At 35.0% G+C, this 18,840-nt stretch overlaps 3 protein-coding genes and 1 pseudogene across 4 annotated transcripts; all 4 read left to right on the forward strand.

The window, feature by feature from the left end:
* Positions 1 to 22: 22 nt before the first annotated feature.
* GCK72_019561 (uncharacterized protein) lies at positions 23 to 5,770 on the forward strand (the record flags this gene model as incomplete). The annotated part of the gene is made up of 15 exons (XM_053733091.1): positions 23 to 111; positions 267 to 670; positions 736 to 814; positions 886 to 999; positions 1,045 to 1,174; positions 1,555 to 1,618; positions 1,795 to 3,433; positions 3,479 to 3,599; positions 3,648 to 4,062; positions 4,122 to 4,486; positions 4,533 to 4,647; positions 4,696 to 5,021; positions 5,068 to 5,383; positions 5,438 to 5,577; positions 5,624 to 5,770. 15 exons carry the CDS (start codon positions 23 to 25, stop codon positions 5,768 to 5,770), a joined length of 4,464 nt encoding a protein of 1,487 aa, XP_053582004.1.
* A 1,325-nt stretch (positions 5,771 to 7,095) lies between these two features.
* GCK72_019562 (uncharacterized protein) lies at positions 7,096 to 9,919 on the forward strand (the record flags this gene model as incomplete). The annotated part of the gene is made up of 6 exons (XM_003115168.2): positions 7,096 to 7,171; positions 7,359 to 7,601; positions 7,649 to 7,837; positions 8,912 to 9,109; positions 9,155 to 9,355; positions 9,417 to 9,919. 6 exons carry the CDS (start codon positions 7,096 to 7,098, stop codon positions 9,917 to 9,919), a joined length of 1,410 nt encoding a protein of 469 aa, XP_003115216.2.
* A 1,340-nt stretch (positions 9,920 to 11,259) lies between these two features.
* GCK72_019563 (uncharacterized protein) lies at positions 11,260 to 11,915 on the forward strand (the record flags this gene model as incomplete). The annotated part of the gene is made up of 2 exons (XM_053733092.1): positions 11,260 to 11,441; positions 11,492 to 11,915. The coding sequence occupies 2 exons, from the start codon at positions 11,260 to 11,262 to the stop codon at positions 11,913 to 11,915; spliced, it is 606 nt and encodes a 201-aa protein (XP_053582005.1).
* Positions 11,916 to 13,918: 2,003 nt separating this feature from the next.
* Positions 13,919 to 18,457, forward strand: GCK72_019564 (annotated as a pseudogene). Its single transcript has 11 exons — positions 13,919 to 14,001; positions 15,421 to 15,519; positions 15,570 to 15,782; positions 15,827 to 16,111; positions 16,160 to 16,390; positions 16,436 to 16,549; positions 16,600 to 16,664; positions 17,223 to 17,436; positions 18,091 to 18,204; positions 18,248 to 18,377; positions 18,425 to 18,457. Coding segments are annotated over exons 1-11 (1,581 nt in total).
* The last annotated feature ends 383 nt before the right edge of the window (positions 18,458 to 18,840 follow it).

An 18,840-nucleotide genomic window follows, 5' to 3' on the forward strand; every position in this document is an offset into this window, starting at 1 on the left:
GAAGTCATCAATAATATCAGTAATGCTTGGAATTGCGCTATGTGATTTTATATCTATGATAATGGCAATAAGCGTGAAGAATATTATCACAAACTTCTATCGCGATGAGTGGTGAGTTTTATTGAATTAATATGGCTAACACATGAACTAATGGAAACAAAGAATGCTCTTATAAACTACCATGCGGTAGTTCAAATTGACATCAGGTCTTCGAAAGTTCTTATTAGATGAAAATCTCAAAAAGCATGGAAAATCAAAACTTACAGCACTCCGCCATTGACTATGTTCGTTTATCGTTTATTTTGGATACTCATGCATTTCCGCGATGACGTCATAAGGTGTTCCACGTGGCTTGGAGTCCTAATGGCTTGTATTCGATTTATGGCTTTGAGATTCGTATCGAGACCAGGATTCAAAAAAGTGTCCAACATATCATTCGGATTCTATGCAACCGGTTTAATTTTTTTGATCAGTTCAGCGATGTCCACAATCAACTCGATGAGAACTAAAATTGTGGATATTGGACCTTGGACACCAGATCCTAGTTGTCCAGATAAATCCACTGAAACATGGATTCTTCATGAACTACGTGCATCCGATGCTTTCGCAGCTAACAATGGAATTCTTAGTCGCATTACAATGTTCATTAACGGATTATTTTCAAGGGTAGGTAACTGTTTTTGAAATCAAATTTATCAAATCTTTACATATCAAAAATGATGTATAATACTTCAGATAATTCCATGCATATTATTACCAACTCTAACAATTCTGTTGATCTTAGAAATCAAGAGGACACGACAGACAATATCAAGTACTAGTTTCGCAGTCAGAAAGAAGTAAAATTACTAGTCTAGAAAAGCAAAGTATTGATATTATTTCTAGAACGGAAAGAACGACTGCACTGGTTATCTTCATGGCTGTGACGTTTTTTATAGCATCTTTACCGGCTGGAATATTCACTTTATTTCAAGTCATGTATACAGATGTTGGCTTTTTGTAAGGCTTGAAACCATGTGAATCCAATCAAATAAGAGCTTCCAGACATCTTTCAACTTTCGTCGATCATTTCTGTAATGCAATACTGACAGCAAACGCATCGATTCATTGTGTTATTTGCTTCACAATGTCATCTGATTATCGAAGAATGGTTTTGGAAATATTGAGGATTCGAGTGAAGAAGCAATATTCCAATTCTATTTTTTGATGTTTTTTTCAAATGAAAATACTGCAAAAAACCCGAATCTTCAAACAAAAACTGTTTTAGATGGCTTTTTGATTAACAGCCACTCAGTTTTGGAATTTTGTATTTGATGAAATCTATTATGTCCTTTTAGATAGCAGTCACATTTGAAAGTTGGCTGTTGTGCTCGATTGTATACTTTACACTCTCCCACTTTTTTCCCGCTTCCTCACCACAGCCAGTTTTAGCTGTAACGTACCGAATGTCACGTTGTAACTCTAGAAAACATTGGATAAAATTATGATCAAATGATAATAATGAACACGTGACCTTTCTTATCTCAAGTCAATCTACTAATAACATTATGAAAGACAATCAGTTCTCACATCTATTTGAATTTGTTCTTACTAACGGTCAATAATACAAACGATTTGGGTAAGTGCCAGACATCTAAATGTTCCGTTTTCATGTCATATTTTTAGAGTGAAGTATCAAAACCGTGATCAAAATGTTATTTGCATTTAACTGCATTTTTTTGTTTTTGGGATTTTCCAATGCATTGAAACCTAGTGAGTTGAACTTCTTAAACAATGATCAATCTTTATTTTCAGCTCCATCTGACCTTCAACTAATAAATGAAAACTTCCGAATCTTGTCGCGTGTCACTAATGCAATCTCTTTTCAAGCTGCTGTTATACGAAAAGAAGTTACCGTCCATGAGTTTCTATCAGAGCTCTTACATGTTAATGCAACAAGATTTGAATCGATTGTGAATGTTGACGTTAAATCAGCAAGACTTGAGCTGGATAGAATGTATGCAGAGTCGGAAAAGTACAAACGAAACAAGACAACTATTGATATGATGAAGAAAACTGTGGGAGATGTGAAATTCGTAGACGAAGTGATGAAACACCTTAATAGCTTCAGTGAACAAGTCGAATCAAACCCAGGCGATATTGTGAAACTTGTAAAAGAGGAAATTAAAAATGTCAGTAATCTGAACGTCTTCAACAACAGCTGCATCAAAATAAACGAGAAAACAGTCGATGAATTCCTTGATCTTTTTGATAGAAGGAAGGAATCTCCAATAGCAGCAAACATGGCTGAAAGAATCAAAAACTTTATAAAACTCGTGAGTACAGGAGATATTCAAAAATGCATTGAAGTTCTGCCGGATGTTGGAAGAGAGTTTCAAACTCTTTCAATATGGAAAGCAAACGAGAAATACGAAGAATTGAACGAGTTGAAAAATATTGTAATGAAATTCGCGACAGTGATTAAGTTTTGGCGAGACATCGCGGATGAAAGAATCGACAAAATAAGAAATGAGATGAAAGCGACAAAGTCAATTTGGAGTGGACCACAGTCTTCCAACCTACAATCGCAATACTATAAAAACGTGAAAAGTGTTTTTAGAACATTGCACATGTCAGTTTCTGAAAAAATAGAACATAAGAACGATAGAACTGAGCAACCATTCGCAAACACAGCTGGATTTCAAGATACGAAAGATTTAATCAAAGTTTTGAATGATTTGAAAAGTCCATGGTTTCAAAAAAATATTGCAAGAGGATCCGACATCAAAGCAATCGCCGATGCTCTCAAGCCATTCCAAGATATATCAAAAGAAGTTATCGCGTTGGAGTCCAAATGGATTCAGTTCATTGATCAGACAGATGTTTTGTTGGACGATTCAAATGTTGAATATCACGCTGAAAAATTGAGAAACACCGCTGCCATTGCATCAAACCACCTAGATCATATCAAAATTCTGAATGATTCGAAACTAATACTGCAAATGTGTTTGGGATCAACGAAGCCGGTCAACCTCAATAACTTCATTTTATTTGAGAGTCAACAACACAAAATAGTAGACTTTCTCGATCGCATTTCTGAGGCGAAGGAGGAAATTTTTGAGTTAATTTCATTATTGCTTCGGGGTTCCAAGTCTTATGAAAAAAACTTCAAGACAGTAAAAGATCGACTTTTGGAATTTTTAAACAAGAAAATGGACAACAGCACAAACGAAGCAAACGCAATTAGGGAAAGGAACAGATTTGAAAATTCGTTCAATATAATAAAAAGACAACGAGGAGTAGATGTTCCGAAAGTTCTTGGCAGTGTTATGGAGTTTTTGAAGACTATGAAAGAAATAAGAACTAATTCTAAAAGTCTTAATGTCAAGACAAATGTGTCAATAGGAGAAATATTAAAAGAATCGAACATGACAGTCATCGCAAAGTGTATGAGGTAAAAAGATATAGGAAAATTCATTAAAGTGTATCAAGTTTTCAGAGAAAAAGAATTTCAAACTCAATCGCTTTTGAAAACTGTTGAAAGTGTCAGAAGTGTTGGAAAAATTCCTGGAAAAGAAGATGTGGGGAGGATTCATGAGTACCTCAAAAGTCTAGAAAAGGTAGAAAATACTTAGAATATTAGACATTAATATTTCAAAAAAATTCAGGTTCAAAAAACTCTTGAATCTATAGATTCTCATGTGATGGCAATGCATTTGAATCAAAAGTTGGATGAATCTGATTTGATTTTGTCATTGAAAAATTCAAAGTCAGTATCGGAAACTATTGGTCTTTGTACTCGAGCATTGGAAAATTTCGAGAAAGCACGTCTTAGTAAGAAGAGACTTCTGAGTGTCAAATCGTTTTCAAATGATATCAATGGACTTATTATGGATCTGGACTTGAAAAATTGGGCAGACCATCAGCATGTTTTATTGCATATGTTCAATCAATTGAACGATGTGAATAAGATTGCAAGAAAAGTCCTAAACGAAAGTATTTTGAAAATGACAACGATCTTCGAAAGAGCATCTGAAGTTGAAGGAATACGCGGGAGTCAGGAAACATTGTATCGACTATACCGTAAGTTTAGCTACTTTTGGAATAGTCCAGAAAGATTACTTATCAAAATCATTTCTTAGGGAGCATAAATAATACGATTGCTTTGGACAGAGATGTAGCATTGAAGTACTTTGAAGATGTTCTACCGCTCGATTTGGATTTTTCCAAATACCAAGCTCATCTGAAGAGTGGTCATATCTCAGTAACATCTCTGATGGAATACTACGATGAAATTTTCGGTCATTCAACAACAAAAGTTGTTGAGAAATATGTGGGGATTTCGTGGATTGCGATTTTGGGTATTTGTTTCGGACTACTTCTTTTGGTACTTATCGGAATGATAGCGTTGTACGGACTCACTGAAAACGGAAAGACAAAATACAAAAACTTGTATTTATACTACTTTGGAAAGCCAGCAGATTTTGAAAAACGATGGAGATACTCTGTATTTTTTCAAGAGTATGTAATAACAACCAACATTTCAATTTCAGAAATTCATGGATAATGTCAATGATAAAAACTTGGTGCTGGATGCGATACGAGAGGGAAATAAGACAAACTTGCTGAAAGCGTTGAAAAATGGAGCTTACATCAACGTTTATAATAGTGAGTTTGCGGATGTAAAGAAGAAGTTTTCTATGAAAAATCGTTCAGTTTTTGGAAACACTGCACTCCATGCTGCAACCAAACTTGGACATCCAGAATTAGTGGAACTTTTAATCAAAAATGGAGCCGATCGGAAAATGCTGAATATCAAGAACCGTACTGCTGAACAAATGGTGCCTCCCAATTATCGAGAAACAGATAAAGACAAAATAGAACAATTTGAAAAGATTCAAACAGTTTACAAGAGACACAAAAAGAAGAACTACCGTATCCGTGTTCCTCAGATATTCCCATCACCTTCATTTCACATTTATATTGAAGATAGGACAGATGATGCTTTGACTGAAAAGTTTATGAAGCAATTTTCATCAATTGTATGTTTCTTCTATAGAATTGCTGAATCAAAAGTAAGGATTTCAGACGTCAGATGAAAAACTTTCAACTACCACTCACTGTGTTGTGCAAACAGATTCAACTGGAGTTCTGGAAACGGACAGTCTTGATCTTCTTGTATGGATTTTTAGTGGAGTGATTATCATGAAAGAGCAATGGATGACGGCGTGTCTGGAGAATGAATATCTTATTGATCAGGATTACAAGTATTTGGTTGAAAAAGTGAAGTACAAGGGAGTCATCTATGAATCTATTCTCTCATGGACTGAAGCTATGGCCAAGTCAACTATTCCTTATTTGATTGGTGTCTATGTTGCAGTGGCAATGAACTCGTGTGAGAACTGTAAGATAAACTTTCAAAAATTCTTCGAAAAAATTTAAGAAAAACGAGTTTCAGTAATGACTATTTCTTCTCTTGTCTATTCTCAAGGAGGTACAATGATGGACGTTTTCCCACTGAAAGAAATGTTCACGATAAACTCTCGTCCTTATTTACATGCAAATCTCGGACCGATTTTTTTGATTGGTGATGGTTCTGTATGTTTTTTTTCAATCACTGCTCTTTCAAAAGTAACTGTTTCAGATGGACCTGACTCCTTACAAGAATGATCCAGACAACATGTACACTGTGTTCACCGAGGAAGAATTCATCATTTTCATGCTGAAACGAGAAATCAAAAGAGATACGAATCAAAACCCAATGAGTTGTTTGAAAGCTGTTCAATCATGAATAAACCTAGTTGTGAGGACACTTATTAGTTTGTATAATCATACAACGAATATCACAAAAACTAGGAGGCAATGAACGCTGGAATCCTCGCTATTGAATTTTAGTTTTTCCAGTATCTGAACAGTATGATTCAATTTCATAAGAGCTTTTTTCCATATTGTATATTACTAAAAAATTCTTCCTCCTATCATGCGTATATTTCATCCTTCTTCATTTTTCGAAGCAATTGGATATATTTCATTGATCAACCAGTTCACGCTGTTCACCAAATGATCTATTGCTCTCATAGTAGACAAACGGACAGATGGCCACCTCACCGTTTCTCATTTTGATGGTACTGAGCCTTGCTCTCTTTTTGTCTGCGGAAAAAGAGAGTCCTTGACGAGCTGAAAAGTGGTCATTTTTCATTTTGTTATGTGGGTCAACTGCTCTTTTGATTCCTTATTCTTGAGAGATTCATAATTTCACAATTGTGTTTCTAGAGACTTAATACCATTTTATTTGAATTATTTATTTTGAAAAATCAATACGAAAATATAGTAAAACTGATGATTCATTGTGGGCCCTCATGTTGTGGGTCGCACCTCTCTCTTCTTTTTCTTCCCGTTTTTCGCCCCATCAGTTATTTTTCGTTGCTTCGTTTTCCCCTTCTCTCCCCGCTCCATTGTCCTTTTTTCTCAAATTTCCTCGTTCAATATGAGCCAATAAAGCAGTAAAAGTAATAAATGAGACCTTCCCCTCATTATACTTTTTAAACTAGAGCGAATATTTGTCCAGATGTTGATTGACTCTCTGAGTTCTCACACTTTTTCTTCTTAACTTTTCGTTATCAATAAATCAAAATCAAGTGTTATCAGTTTGAAATTCTACGACCATCGCTTTTACCTGATTACAGAAGCGTGTCATTATCACAACTTTTGTACCAACTCGTATCAGGTAACCTTTTGTTGTGATATATATTTTTGAGGTCTAGAAAATTAAATTTGATTGACTTTTTTCTTTCAATGACAAGCACTAAGATCACCTAGCTAAACACCCAATTCTGATTCTCCCCAGTAAAATAGACATTGAAATCAAATCTAAGCAGAGCATACGTCTCTTTCTCTTTCTCCTCAAGAACCTTCATCCGAATGAAAAATGAGTGAGGTTCGATGGCTGCTCTGAGATTCTTTTCATCATTCGAAAAAGTTTCTATCTGTTGTATAAGTTCATGTTCTTCTCGCTTTTCTACTCGTCTATCTCTTCTTTTTTTAATTAAAGAAATTCTTCGAACAACGATCGCCGATCAATCAAAATAGTTTTCAGAGGTGATTGTGTGATTCAAAATGTTGAGTTCTACCAGTCAAGAGGAAAACAGACAAGTTCAGTGCTCCCCTATTCAAGATTTGTGTGCACAGGAATGTATGAATTGCTCAACTAGGATTGCTGAGAATGAATATTTAGTGGCAAAAAATGGACAATTGACAGCTTATATCGAGATATTGAAAGCGAGTCCATCAAATTTCAACTTCCAGAACATAGAAAAAGAAAAAAATCCGAAAGGCGAGTAAACAATTAATTCAGTTCTAATAAACTTACGAGAATTTAGATTTCGAAAAGGATGAAAAGCTGAAACAACTCTATTATAAGTTGGAAAGATTCAAAGAAACATCAAACTATTTGAAAGTGGAAAACGAGGGATTGAAACGAAAACAAGTGGACATCCGCCAGAAAGTTGTCGTTTGTAATGAGAAAGCCAACTCATTAAGAGACGAATTGAAAAGTGCAAAACTAAAAATTCAAGACCTGGAGAAGGAGTCAGAAGATCAGTTTAACTTGTCTTTAGACATCGGTCGGTTGTTTTTCAACTATTTTTCATTATTAAAGACTTTATTTCAGAAACACTGAAGAGAAGGTCAGAAAAAGCGGAGAATAAAGTCATCAGAGAGCTTCAAGAAAAGTGTGAAAGACTGAAGGAACAACTCAAGTATCGGAACGTTTCATACAAAATCCTCCAAGATCAAATGAATAAAATGGAAGTCAGGAGCAGAGAAACATCAAAAACAGATGAAGAGAAAATACTCAACAGTAGTTCAAAAGTTTCTTTCCACTGGTTTCTGGTTTCAACTGTTTTTTCTTGTAATATTCTTATTTTTCTCTTCATATTATCTTTCCTACTTTTCCGTCTTGCTTACTAAACTCATCTGATACTCAAACCCGTCATTTTTGAACTTTCCTGTACAGCAGTACATGTTTCTTTCTACCGTACAAATCTCATCTGTGAATTTTGCATATCTTTTCAAATTTCCGTTTCAAGTTTTATTAAATAACCCATTTCCTCAATTTTCACTTTTCTTTGTGTTTTTTTCTTCATAAAACTATCAAAATAATTATTTTTGATTTGACAGACAGATGTTCATGAAAACTTCGATTGAAAACTCAAATAGTACAACAGAACATCTGTTCTCTCATTCCTTTCCCTTTTTCTTTTTTTGCCACATTATTCCATTCTCTCTCTCATTTTCACTTTGTCTCTCTCCGTATGTCCTTTTTCGTTTTTTCTGCACATTTTCCCCATAACGACCCAATTTTAATGTTAATGAACGTTGCACTTTCTACATTCAGATTGAGACAAAAGACAATGAGAACGAGAGAGTATCAGATTTTTCTCTCTTTTGATGCTAATGCACTTTTCTAATGCCCGACCTCGCTCATGACTGCTTTCTGTTCTGTTATGTTTAATTAAAAAACTATCATCCGATGTGATCAGTTTCAATTTCTCCGACGTTGCATGACAGAGTTCATAACTTTTGTACCAGTGTGTGCCATTTCTGCTTTTTTCTTCTTATCTCTTTCTTTGTAATATCAAAGAATCCCTCCCAGCATTTCTTTCGTGTCATGGAAAAGAAAACAAAAGAAATGAATGAAGACCACCTAGTCAGTAAACTCGGCGTTCTTCTTTTTTGGTTCCATCAAAAAAATCTATTCATTGGATTCTCAAATATCCCTGCAGAACACAGAACTTATCTACTGACAAGACGAAAGCACATCTTTCTTCCTTTTTCTCTTTTTCAACGTCTAATTCTCTCTTCTTACATGTTCTTGTTCCCCAGAGACCGTTGCTTTCGAAACAAGAACTTTTCTCGATATCAAACTTTTCAGTTGTCCCAATTCTCTTCGAAGACTTCTACTTTACAATGATCCGAAACTTTGCTGATATTGTAAAACAAAATGAAAGCAACAATCAGGCGGATAAAGAAAACGCCTTGCCAATGGTCGGAGCAAAAGGAGAAGAAGAACAGTTGACAGTCAGTTCTCTTGAACCAATATCAATGTCTTCCGAGGAATCTTATGTCATAGGTAATCAGCCTTACCTAAGCGACATTTTTATTATGTCATTTTCAGATATCAGCAATGAACAAAAACTGGAAAGTGTTCGCGCGGAGGTTTTTTGCGTTCAAAAACTTCGGGATCAAATAAAAGAGTTGACTGCGAAGGAGAAAAAAATTACGAAGATGTTCGTCGAATACAAAGACAAATCAAATGCACTGAAATATCAATTGAAGATTTCCGAGCAAGGCAAGAAAGAGTTGGAAGAGTACGTTGGTGAGTTGACAATTCTTCATTATTTTCAGTTTAATGTTGGAAAATTTATTATATCTTTCAGTTAACTTCAACAATTATCTGGATGATGTTTATAAGAAGCTCGCTGATTGGGAACAAAAGTTGGAGAAGGCAGAGAAACAAAGAGAGTATTCCTGGGTTGCCTATCGTGTCTTGCAGGGACAGATGGACTACGAAGAAAACGTCTCGAAAAAACAAAAAGAGTACATCAAACAACTGGAAATCTTGGTTAAAGTTAAACTGGAAGAATGGAAGGACGTGGTCGATGAAGGTGAGCAGCAGGATTCAGGAATGGAAGAGGATGACGAAAAAAATTCTCCCATCAAAATGGAGTTAAACGATAATATATTCAATTATGCCAAACAGAACTTCGAAGATTTTGACAATTTTAAATCGACTGCTAATTTGGAACTGGAGAAAAAGAATTTTGAGTTAGAAGCGGCTAGGAAGAGGATCAAGGAGCTTGAGAGCCAGAGAATTATCCCAGCTCACTATTATTTCATTTTATTTTTGATCGGTCTGTATGTTCTGAGTACTCTGTTCTAACTCACAGTTTGTTCTAGAAAACCACAATGCTGAAACTATATCTTTCATGTACGGTTCTATCACTTTTTTCCAACTGCCAGTGATTCTCTTTGAAATGTTACCAAATTTTATATGCACTTTTAATTGTTTTTTTTTCCATTGTTAATTGAAACATAATAAATCAGTTATTTCACTATCTCCTGTTTTGTTTCCGTTGTCTTTAAGGTTTCTTATCAGTTCTCTTCCAAGACAACTGTCGTTTCGTGGCGCCACAAAATGTTCTCCAGTCGGCACAAATCGTTCTCCGGTGGTTGGTTTTATGTTAAATCGCTTCCACATTCAGACTCTCATATTACTTCATTTTAATTGACTACTTTTTTCAATTACATTGAATTGCTTGATTCCACTCAAAGTTATCTGTTTCAATGTCAAAAAGAAGCAATAAAAAAACGTGTGAAAATAATTTCTCCGACTCACGATCCGATCATTTTATCTTTTTTGCTCAATGCACACTTCACATTCGTTGTTCTTCTTCTCTTCCTACTTTTTCTTTTTCTCGCAAGCGCCCATTTCTTTTTTTAATCGACCCTTCTGTACCGTGTGTAGTACCAGCTGGTGACTAGCTAGAGGTACAAATTGTTTAATAATTTTATGAGATGATCATCAAAAATCTAAAGCTGTGTGCTATGAACCTTCTATATTTTCAAAAGATATCAAATCTCCACATCAGACCACCCAGTTGCAAAGTATTTGATATGATCGCAACTATATTTATATTTAAATATATTTATTTAAAAAACATTGGCTCTCTTGGAGTCAGTTCGCTTTCTTCCTATCTCTTTTACGTTTATATCTCTTCTTGTTCAGTTATCTCACGCATGTTCTTTCATCCTCTCACTTTTCGTAGGACCTTTGTTCTCAGATCACAACTTTCACTTTTCTTCAGTCCGCGTAAAAAATGGACAGCCGCTCCCACCTCAACAATGAGACTTGTTGTGATGAAGTAGATTTATTAGCTGCCTATAAAGAACGGGTTAAATGTGTTTTTTGTGCATGTATGGAGGATAAAATGCTCCTTCTGAAAAATGAAAACGAAATGCTGAAGAAGTCAAGGACATCAACATCCATACAGCACACGCTACGAATAAGCCATGGTAACTCAACCGATAAGAAAGAGATATTAGGTGAGAAGCTGTATGAACATCTCATATTCATTAATCGATTTCAGCTGAAGTGGGATTATTGCTGGGTGAGACAGAGCCATATCATAAACTCTGAAATTAATTGCAAACAACAATTCAGCTGATTTTATTTCACCTGTATATACTTTCCGTAGAATTCTCCCTATGTGAAATCATTCTATGGCTGAGGCAATGTTAAACACCACTTGCCAGTTTGAAGATCCATCTTATATTGTAGTTTTGCATTTCATATTCACAACTTTCTCAATTCCAATCTATGGATTTGCTTTTTGGGTTTTAACATTCAAATGTCCGCCAAGATTCAAAGCTTATCGAAATTTAATTGTTCTTCAAATTTTCTCGTGAGTTTTTAGGAAATTTTATGATACGAAAACCAAATAAAACATTGCAGCGGAATAGTACTAGAATTTCATGTTGGTGTCATCTGGAAAGTTAGTCTCCCTCCTCCATGGGCAACAGTTTGTTCTCATGGTCTAGCATCTGAATACGCTGTAAATTGCTTCCAAGTATTTGTTGCTCTTCTGGTTTTCAATGGAATCACTTGCTTGTTTTTGTTTTTCTATCGAATGGAAAATGCTTCAAAACATACAGAACGGTCGAAACTCCACATGACAACAAATTTCCTGAAATATCTATTTTATTTCATGCTTCTCCCAACTGCCGTTTTGACAATTCTTGTATACCCGGAGCTTGATGATCAGAAGGAATACAAAGTGAAGATGGAAAGGGTTTACTTTCTATTGAAATCGGATTCAATGCATTCATTGGTAGTTCTTTCAGGAATTTGGGGGACTCCTTTCATTTATGTGGTGTAAAAGTTGTTTCTTCCTTCGACTAGACTCTAGATTATTCAACTTGTGGTTTCTTGTTTCATATATTTGTATCTCGCTTGCGATTATTACTGGGCTTTGTGCCGCTACTGTTACTTATCAGTCATTAAATGTATCTCATCGAAGATTGTCTCCAGCGATATCCGCTATTCAGAAGAACTTTTTTGTTAGTTTAATTATTTCAGTGAGTGAAAAGTTACTTTGCAGTTTAGGATATTCTGAATTTCAGATTATGATTCATCTCAGCCTGCTTTTTATTCCATTGACTGCTTATTTCACACTTGCTCTTTTTTCTGATCTGTCTACTTTTTCACCAAAAGGTAATAGAGAAAAGTTTCTGCGTGAAAAATGTTTTCAGAACTGTCCCATTTCATCATTATACTGATTCAACAACATGGATCTGTATCCACGTTAGCAATGCTAATGACAAACAATCTTTTGAAGAAGGCAGTGAAAAAAACCTTGTCGTGGAGATAGTACATATCACAGATTGGAATTTCAAACTGTGCTTTATCAAAATACAACTTCATAAATAGTTCAATAAGTGCCTATAATTATTCTTGTTTTTCTGTTATCAAAAACCTTCAGATACGAGGCAGTCATCAGAGGCATTTCAATACATAATTATCACTGGAGCTGGCACTGCTAGCACAACTATTTTCCTATTTTTCCATTCATTTTCTTTAACTTTTCTTCATTTTTTTCGTATTAGAAGCTGTTTGTCGTGGTTTTTGTCAATGAAGCTTTTTATTTTCTCAAGTGGTTTACATAATCTTCAGGGATCGATTTCAACTTCCTCTTCCATGATGACTTGATCTCAATGAGTCACAAATTCAGAAGTCGCTAACAGACATGATAATTATCCGTCACGTTCTTCTTGATTATCAATTTCCTGTTTTCTAAAATTCAAGCATTTTTCAGTTTTGATGCCGTTATCTTATCTGGAAGTTGATCTTTTCCCAAGTATTAATGAAGACGTTTCTATCTACAAGTTTTATGATTTTCTCGAGTAAGCACTTGTGTTTAGTTCACCTATATTCAGACCCTCATAATAACTTTTGAATCTTTCAGAAAACTATCAAATGATAGTATTTATGTAGAGTTTTGGATTTCCATCGTTGGAGTTTTTCTAACAATATTTCACCTTGTTGTTTTATCCAAAATCACCGGATCGTCAATTGTCTCTATTATGATTGGTGTTGCCATATGTGATCTTTTATCCATGATTGTAAATATCGCTTCCCGAGATATGATATTAAACTTTTTTGGCGCTACTTGGTGAGTAAGATCAAGAATTTTGAAAACATTCTCATTTAGCACTCCGCCAAACACTCTCTTCATCAGCCACGTCTTCTGGATTCTCATGACGGTTCGTGATGACGTCATAAGATGCTCCACGTGGCTCACTGTTCTCATGGCATTAATAAGATATTTAGTGTCTAAATATTTCTCGAAGACCCAGTTTCATGTGATGTCTGGTTTTCATTTCGGATTCTTGGCATCACTAGTCAGTTTTCTGATCAGTTCGCTATTTTCCATGTTCTTCTATTTGTGTGTAAAGTTTGTTGAAGTTGGAAAGTGGAAGCCATCACAAAAGTAAGCGAAACATTTTAAGACTGTAAAGTGTAGAAAATAATCAGTTGTACAAATATTCCACTCCACACGGAAATGCCATTATATGAGCAGAGATTGTCAGATATGTTTTCAATAGACAATGGGACACCTCTCAGAATATTTCAATTGGTTAATGTGAGCAAAAGTGAGTTGAAAAAGTAAATTTACTGAAATAGTAAACTTCACAAGCTATCAGATAATCCCATGTATTCTATTACCATTTCTGACAACATTTTTAGCAGTGGAACTACGACGAACTGAGAAAAACCGCAGCTCGACGAGTGTTTTGTACAAGAACAAGTGGGCCCTCCTCTTAAAAAACCATCTGAAAATGTTTTTACAGCACCGAAAAAACTACAATTCTGGTAATAATTATGACCTTTTTGATATTCGTGGCATCACTACCCACTGGAATCGCCACCGCTTTTCAAGTGGCTTACGTAGATTTAGGATTTCTGTGAGTTGTCATGAAGAGCCGGCCGTTACGGTGTGAATAATATTCTAGATTTATATTCATTTACGTTGACACAATATGTAATGCACTTCTTCTATCTACGGCTTCCATTAATTGTTTCATTTGCTTCGCAATGTCATCACAGTATAGAAAAACTGCAAAAAGGATGTTGAGGGTGAGTTCTGAAAATTGGAGTTGGGTTACTAGCATTTGTTTCTTCAAGATCGCCGAACCCATACAGGTGAATTCTAATGGTGTATCGTTACGGAGGACAACAAATTGAAAACATCAATGTTAATTGGTTCCGTAAGCGCATTGTTATCCTTTTCAATGTTTTCCATTTCAATCTCTTTTGTTGTGTATTTTGTGATAAGTAAAAGTTGTCTTGTTTCATGCAACTCAATCTATTACTTGGTTTTCTTCATTATTGTTCACTACAATTTACGGATGAACGCGTCAATAACCTCGTCCGCTTGAGTTGATTGTGTTCTTAATAAAAAGTTTTTAATCTGAAATTATTCACGCTCATCTTCCTCCAAGATCAAAATATCTGTCAACGATATTATTTTCATCAATGTATGTTTTGGATTACTGAATACAAGTTTTACAGAAATCTGTTATTTTTGGAAATAATTTTTCTCAAAGAACGCGTTGAGTCGAGAACTAAGCTACCAACATAATCACATATTTTTTGAATAAAGAACACTTTTTCCTCTAATTTCCTTCCATACAGGCCACTAATTAAATAGGCTCTGATTCGCATAAATAATCTCCCAGAAAACCGACACTTTTCCCTGTCGCCTGATTCATCAAAATGTCAGAGTGAGTTTTCTTCTCAATCACAAAATCTTCTAGATGTGTTTGGTTGCTTTCTGATTGTAGGTGGTTCATAGAAATCTCTGCAATTGCTTCTAAATTGCCATGTTTCCCAGAACGCAATCTTGAATGAGTGGATGGCGTGCCCTGGGAATATAAATGAAGAAGAAATAAATGCCAACAGTCTATTTTTATTGAAAACCAGAGCTCCTGTTAACAAGGATACTTGAGCTCAAAATTTAAATTAAAAACTTTGAAAACCTTTATTTGGAATTTTAGTTCCAAAATTATGTAGTCTCATCTCTTGCCAAATTTTCTAAATACTCAAACTGTTTTTTCTCCATTTTTATAAAATAATCTCAGATGATACTTTATTGTTACCTGACGTTTCTAATTACTTATTCAAAAGAATAATGACGAATTGCTGATTGGTTACTCACCCCTTACCTAGTTTCTACATCATCCAGGAAGTCGGGATTTTACGAGAGAAATGGAATAAAAACAATTTATTTATGTAAGAGACTGGACCTAACTCTATCAAATTTATCTCTGTTTTCTTCATTTTTCTATTTTTCCCAATCCCCCTTCATTTTTGGTCTATTTCAGAGAAATGTCAATGACAACGTATGATAATTCCACATATTTGTTCCCGAATTCTGGAGAGTCTACCAGAAACTTTTTGTTCAAAATCTTCTCCTGGGCTCAGTACGTTATTCAGTGAAATTTTGATGTTTGCATATACATTTCATTTTCAGAGTAATCGGCTTCTACAGTGTTAAAATCGAGTTTTTCATTGCTTTCTTCGGAGTTCTTCTCACCAGTTTTCACATTTTTATTCTATCAAGAAAATCAATAATGACGTCATCAGTGATCACCATCATGTTAGGAATTGCTTGTTTTGACATGACTTCGATGCTGATAACAATAGGAACAAATAACATGTTATATGGGACAGAAGGGTCCGAATGGTTGGTCAAACCAACTGATTTCTTTCAACACATCCATTTTTCAGTTCTTCTCCAGCCACTCTTCTCTCCTTCAAAGTCTTTTGGTTCTTCATTGCTAACCGAGATTTGGTACGCCGTTCATCCACGTGGCTGGGAGTTCTGATGGCTTTCATTCGATTTGTGGGACTGAAATTCGGGACGCAACCAATATTTCAAAGATTGGCAAGACCTGTTTTCGGTTGTTATGCTATCGTATGCAGCATTGTTCCCAGCTTTATTCTTTCTGTTTTCTATTGGCTGAGATATGATTTTGTAGATTCAGACACTGACACCTGGAAGCCTTCTAATGGGTAGAGAGAAAAATATTGTTTGGTAAATGAAACCGATTAAGTTTTCAGATGTCCCAACTACTCTCCAACTGATATCCGACCGATTGTATCTCAAAAACCATCGAAACTTTTCACAGATTATGATGGAGTAGTGGGAAAAGTGTTCATGCTTATAAATGGTTCTATTTCAAAAATCATTCCGTGCTTACTACTACCTTTGCTTACAATTCTGTTAACTTTTGAGTTACGACACGCAAAGAAAGTGAGAAAAAGTTTGAACGTGCCAGTAAAGGACAACAAGTAAGATCAATTTCAAAATAAATCCTCGAATCTGGAATATTCCAGCACCGAGAGGACTACAATACTAGTTATTTTCATGACACTCTCATTTTTTATTGCTGAATTGCCAATTGGAACAGCGTTAGCTCTACAATTTGCTTATACGGATATTGGTTTTTTGTAAGCTACCTTGATCGCTCGAATAATTTTTGCATTTGACTTTCTTCCAGGTTCTTGGCCACTTTTGTCACCCACATGTGTAACGCATTATTCACAATCAACTCTATCACACACTGTCTCGTCTTCTTTATAATGTCATCACAATATAGAATAACTGTTCAAACGTTTATTGGGAGACCCAGACAAACGTTGGAAACGGTAATTCAGCTTTTATTGCTGTACACATAATTTAATAGTTTTCAGACAACTAGAACAACGGTTTTTAGCATTTCGAAAAAACGATCAATTTAATTATTTTCCTACAAGATGTTATCAACATTCAATAAAAACAGTTTTTGAAAAAACAGCATAAAATCATTATTAAAATGAAACGAAAAGGAATACAAATCTATAAATACCACTCAGACATTTCAGGTGTTTTGTTCCAGCCAAATAAGCCAAAAAGCCACTTTCATAATTCATGTCTACCGCCCAAACACGTCAATTACCTAGTATCAGAACAAAGACTGAAAACAATATGGTTACTTATAACTTCATACGAATTTCTTATTTTCAGTCACAATTTGTAAATAAATGGAAACTTCTACTACTTCGTACGATGCTGCCACCTTTTTATTCCCTAATTTTGAGAATTCGACTAGAATGAAATTCTATGAATTCGTTAACTTTTTAGATGTTGCTGCTCACCCGATACTTGATATTCAACTGTACGTATCAATTTTCGGAGTAGTTATTACAGTATTTCATCTGTTCATTTTAACAAGAAGATCCATGCTCACATCATCAGTTATGTCAATAATGATAGGGATAGCGATTAGTGATTGGATTTCAATGATAACGTTGATAGAGTCAAATCACAAGTTCTTAGATACGAAAGGAGACGCATGGTTTGTGACGAGATTAAAAAACAAAATAAAAGTTTAAGAATTTAAAGTAGACCTCCACTATCCTTGTTTTCTCTGCAAACTTACTGGATCTCATTGATAGTTCGAGATTTATTTCGACGAGTGTCCACGTGGCTCGGTCTTCTCATGGCACTCTTCCGATACTTGGTTCTGAGATTTGTGACGTCTTCTGGATTTCAAACACTCTCCGAACCAAGATTTGGGTTTTTCACTGTCATTGGAACGTTCCTGTTGAGTTGTAGTTTTTCGATTTTCTATTATTTTCGCTATGAAGTTTATCAGGAAGGAACTTGGATGCCTAGGAAAAAGTGAACAGATTCTAGAATAGTTTAAACAATAAAATTGGTTATTTTCAGTTGCACATCAATTGATCTGTCGACTTCTCTTCCGGTTTACGGTCAGAAACATTCATTTTTGTTTGCATACAATAGCGGAATAGTCGGCAAAGTTTATATGTTTCTGAATGGTGTTTTATCAAAAATCCTTCCATGTATCTTCCTACCTATTCTCACTTTACTGCTCATCGTAGAACTGAAAAGAACTGAAAAAATCCGTCAAGCCAAGAATTTTTCGAAAGCGTCAGCTTCTGGGTACCCATCTGACGTAATCAGTTTTCATAGAATTTCAGATTTTCAGAACAGAAAGAACGACTGCACTCGTTATTTTCATGGCTGTGTTATTTTTCATTGTGGAACTTCCTATTGGGATTACTGTAGCTTTGCAGGTGTCTTACACGGATGTGGGATATTGGTAAGCAGCTTGTGAAGTGAAAATCAACTTTTTTGATTTTTAGGTGGCTCGCAACTTATGTTCAACACTTCTGCAATACAGTTTTTGCAATTTCGGCGTCACTGCATTGTGTAATTTGTTTTTTGATGTCAAGTCAATATAGGAGGACGTTTGGAAAGATTTTCAAAAAACAGGTAACATTTTTTATATTATAAATTTGAAGAAACAAAATGATTTGCAGAAGATTATATCGGTGGTGAATTCTCGTCAGTGAAAAACAAACTTGCTAAACAATATAACGTCCCTTCATTTATAAAAAAATGTTATCTAGCAAAATGTTTTATTTATACTTTAATTCGCAGCAAGAATTTAGCTTGTCTTGATACAGTGAAATAAATTGTTTGGTTTCATCTGTGGATAAAACTTCGAGGCACCCGTTTATTGAAATACAACGAATAGTAAATAGTTTGATGCGAGTGTGGGTTAGATTAAATCGGGTATTGGAGCAAGATTCAATTATAGCACACCCTGTGAAAAAACCATTCTCATTGCTATTCATTTTTTCAGTATTTGCACGTTTAAATTGAATTGGTGCTACATATGCTTTTCGGAACACGCTTTAGAACTCAGTATCAGCTTTCTGCCCTCTTTCTGATC

Source organism: Caenorhabditis remanei, chromosome V, assembly GCF_010183535.1.
Source record: "Caenorhabditis remanei strain PX506 chromosome V, whole genome shotgun sequence".
In the NCBI taxonomy this organism is placed as follows: domain Eukaryota; kingdom Metazoa; phylum Nematoda; class Chromadorea; order Rhabditida; family Rhabditidae; genus Caenorhabditis; species Caenorhabditis remanei.